The 4,246-nt window shown below is 38.9% G+C and overlaps 1 protein-coding gene across 1 annotated transcript; it reads right to left on the bottom strand.

Moving 5' to 3' along the window:
• Window positions 1-2,580: 2,580 nt before the first annotated feature.
• On the bottom strand, window positions 2,581-3,687 carry LOC109861696. Its single transcript, XM_020441454.1, has one exon. It carries the CDS (start codon window positions 3,685-3,687, stop codon window positions 2,581-2,583), a length of 1,107 nt encoding a protein of 368 aa, XP_020297043.1.
• Between the last annotated feature and the right edge of the window lie 559 nt (window positions 3,688-4,246).

The following is a 4,246-nucleotide window of genomic DNA, read 5'->3' as shown; positions in this document are numbered from 1 at the left end:
AGTCTCTTTCTCACGAAAAAGTGGTTTGAGCAGCGATGCTTTGAAAAGTGAGTTTTACCAAGTTCGTAGAATATTTATACAGATTCAAAATAATATTTACATCACGGAAAAGTCGCTTTCTTACGGAAAAGTGATCTTTGATAATCGGCCGGCCTTCTTCGCTAGGCGTAGTACGGCGCCGCTGTTCGTTTGTTCACCTGGAACGGATCTAGCGGAAAGCCGGTTTGCCCGGCGGAGAATACAAGATTCCTCTGGAGCGGGTCTAGCAAAAGAGCCGGTTTGCCCGGTGGAGAATACGAGATTCCCCTGGAGCGAGTTTAGCGGAAGAGCCGGTTTGCCCGGCAGAGAATACGAGATTCCCCTGGAGCGGATCTAGCGTAATGCCGGTTTTCCCGGCGGAGAATATAAGATTCCCCTGGAACGGAGCGGAGCGGAGGCCGGTTTACCCGGCAGAAAATCAGAGATTCCCCGGAACGGAGCGGAACAGATGCCGGTTTACCCGGCGGAGAATCAGAGATTCCCCAGAGCGGAGCGGAGCGGATGCCGGTTTACCCGGCGGAGAATCAAAGATTCCCCGGGAACGGAGCGGAGCAGATGCAAGTTTACCCGGCGGAGAATTGATTGATTGATTGATGCTTCATTTAAACGCTCTGGGATGTGATCCCCTCCTTATAACAAAATTACAAAAAAAAAACAAAGAAAGAAATATAGAAAAACTAAAAAAAAATCAAGTGAGTAAAGAGTAACAGAAAATCAAAAACAAACAAAAATAAATAAATAAATATAATAAAAAAATATAATAAAAATAAATAAATTAATTAATATAATAAATATAAATAAAACTGCTAAATAGTTACAAAGAATAATTAACAGTTTAGATTGTGTTGCAGTAAATTTCCAAAAAATTTGCCTTTAAAGGCGATAAAACGCTCATTGCGGATGTCCACTGGGATATTATTCCAGATGTCCACAGCAACACATTTGTAAGCCCGTCTATTCTGTACGACACAACGACAAAATAAGAGTTCTGCTATCTGCTCTAGTATCATGATGCGTTTGTGAGTCCCTAAAAGTAAACCTTTCATAAAGGATTTGAGGTCTTTTGGTTTCCAGAATTTTATAGAGTAAACAGCCGACAAAAAAGGTTTGTCTCAGTTTGAGTTTAACCAGCGCAACTTCTCATAATGCGGAGTAATATGTTCATACCATTTAACCTGGAAGATGAACCTTACGCAGTTGTTAAAGGCCCTATGCAGTCGCAGATTTTCCGATTCCGTCAGGTCTGTTAATAAGGAGCAACAGTAATCGAAGATGGGATAGAAGATACAAGAAAGAAGATACAAGTCTTGACCGCACCTGAGGTGAGAAGAGATGCTTGTAGACCTTCAGACGATACAAAGCAGTGCTGGCCCGCGAAGTTATTTTTGTAATATGACGATCCCAAGACAAATTACTGGTCAACACCAAGATACACCACAGAGTCGCTCCAAGGAATAAAGGTGCCATCCACCACAATGTGCATGGTATTTAAATCAATACTATAATTGTATCTTGCCGTACCAAAGGCAATTGCCGATGTTTTGCTGGCGTTCAAACTCAGTCCATTTGTTGTGGCCCACTGAACCACATTACAGATTTCGGTATTAATTTTGTCTAACGCAGCACTAAGAGAAGATGGTTCAGAATGTAGATAAATAAGCAGATCATTGGCATAATAATTGTATTTACAATGCCGCAGGATCTTGCCAAAATCTGATACGTATAGTGCAAAAAGAAGTGGTCCGAAGACTGATCCTTGAAGAACATCTTTGAATATCGGTAGTTTCGCTGACAATAAGTTGTTAGTTGAGTCACGCACTGCTTGCATTCTGCCATAGAGATAGGAACACATCCATCTCAAAACGGAGTTAGAGAAATTCATTTCTTTTAATTTCATAATTAAGCGTTGATGGTTAACATTGTCAAAGGCTTTAGAAAAATCGAAGAATACTGAAAACATAACCTTCCTCACATCCGTAGCCTCCCTAACATCATCAAGAACTCTAATGAGTGCAGTTTCAGTAAAGAATCTCTGTCTGTAGGCATTCTAATATGGATCTAGCAAATCATTGGTTTTAATATATTCCGACATCTGTCTTGCTGCAATTCGTTCAAGTGCCTATGACAGCACACAAAGAATAGAGATTGGCCTGTAGTGTTGTAGCTCAGAAGGTGCTTTTATCTTCAAAACGGGACAGACTATCGCAGATTTCCAGATAGTGGGGAAAACGCCATTGTTCATACTATAATTAAAAATATGAGTCAAAATTGGAAGAATGCATGGTAAGGCCAACTTAATTAGTTTTTGCGATAATCCATCTTCTCCAACCGAAGTTGAGGCAATAGTATTGTAGATATAGCACCTCTCACTGTTGCATCCGCAATATTAGCCCAGTAAAATTTTGATTTATTATATGAAGGCTCACCAAGATAGACATTATCATCGTCAAGAGCATCAGAAAGATGCCTGAATAAGAAATTATTAAAGTTCTCAACTGAGAAAGGAAGACTATTTGTTTTAGACTTAATTAGACCAAGCTGTCAAAGTTTCATCCAAGTATAAGTAGGCTTCTTGAGATCACTAAAGACAGACAAGTAATAATTCTGTTTAGCCTTGCGTACCAAGTCTTGCACTTGATTCCTTAGTACTCTGAAAGAATTGTAATTCGAATCTGTTTTGTGCCTTCTCCATTTCCTCCGACTTCTGTCTCTTTCAGACATCTTTGCCTTTATGTAAGGAGTAATCCATGGTGCAGGTAAGCGTTTGGAATGTATTGTTTTGAGTGGCGCATGTTTGTTGTAACAATTTAATAAGTATTTATTAAGCAGCAGTATCTTCTCGTCAATATTCTCAGCTTGGAGCAATGCATCCCAATTACAGCCAGCCAACTCGCTTAGAAAAACTTCATTATCAAATGCGGTGAAATCTCTAACGGAAATTATTATTCTAGCGGAGCATCGTTTGACATAGATATTGAAAGTGATGTCTATTAGATCATGAGAGGAGAGAAATCCAATGGAATGCTGCTGAAAAGATACAAGTTTCTCCGCGTCATCTACTATACACAAGTCCAACAATGTAGCTGAGTTAGCCGTATGGTGAGTTGGTGCATACGGAACGAGATACATGGATGATGTAGTAATGTAAGTCATTATTGAATTAGAATCGTATGAAGTTTGCATGAGATCAGCATTGAAGTCACCGAAAATTACACAGTGTCTGTATTGTACCAAAATGTCTGCAACTATGGTAAAGAAATCATTTAGATGTCCACAGTGTGGTGGTCTATAAACAACTGCAAGTAACACCTTCTCATCTCCAGAAGAAATTTCTGCAATCAGGAATTCAGGTTTTCGGCTGTAGTCACTTCCAGAAGTTTTCAAAATTCTAGCGTTAAGTGTATTTGCCAGAAAAAACGCAACTCCACCTCTAGACTTACCAGTTCTGTCGTATCTAAATAACTGATAGCCTGATAATTCAACCATTTGATCATGTATGGCAGGTTTAAGCCAAGTTTCCGACAAACAAATGATGTCATACTGAGAGTCCGTAAAAAATAATCGAAAATCATCGAGATACGCCATCAAAGACTGGCAGTTCACATGACAAACTCGAAGCAGATGCTGCTCAGTGTTGTCGCTATACATAATTTATGCTATTAATTTTCTCTTGTAATTTTTTGATTAAGATAGGGCAGGCTTTACTATTGAATGCTGAATGATGCGAGCAAACTCTAAGCCACCTACAACAGTTGCCACATGTCGCATCTTCATTTTTCCCAGGACAATTCATTGTCTTATGATCCTTGGCACAATGGCCACATAACGAAGCAAATCTGCAGTGTCTGGCCAGACGTCCAAAAGTCAAGCATTTAAAACATTGAAGTATACGAACATAATCCTCAAATAAACAGGCTGAATATTTTATATAAATATGCGTCTGTTGACGCAACAGGGTACGAATAGCCGGTGATATCTCAACAATACAACTAGTATAACGACGTTCAACCTTAGGCAGAAATATGTGGGTGATTCTCTGTGAACGCGTAAATTTCAACTTTCAGTTTTGATAAAAAATAATTATTATTAACTAACGGATAGCGGTGAATTATGTTTTTTCATACCATTTTAAGTCACCATTCGTAATATGAATACGTGACTATGCAATATAAAAAACTTATCTATGTTTTTTATGTCACTATACCAC

The sequence above is a fragment of the Pseudomyrmex gracilis genome, unplaced genomic scaffold (assembly GCF_002006095.1).
Source record: "Pseudomyrmex gracilis isolate BER0280 unplaced genomic scaffold, ASM200609v1 scaffold_931, whole genome shotgun sequence".
Classification (NCBI taxonomy): domain Eukaryota; kingdom Metazoa; phylum Arthropoda; class Insecta; order Hymenoptera; family Formicidae; genus Pseudomyrmex; species Pseudomyrmex gracilis.
This window is presented reverse-complemented; position numbering and strand designations above follow the sequence as displayed.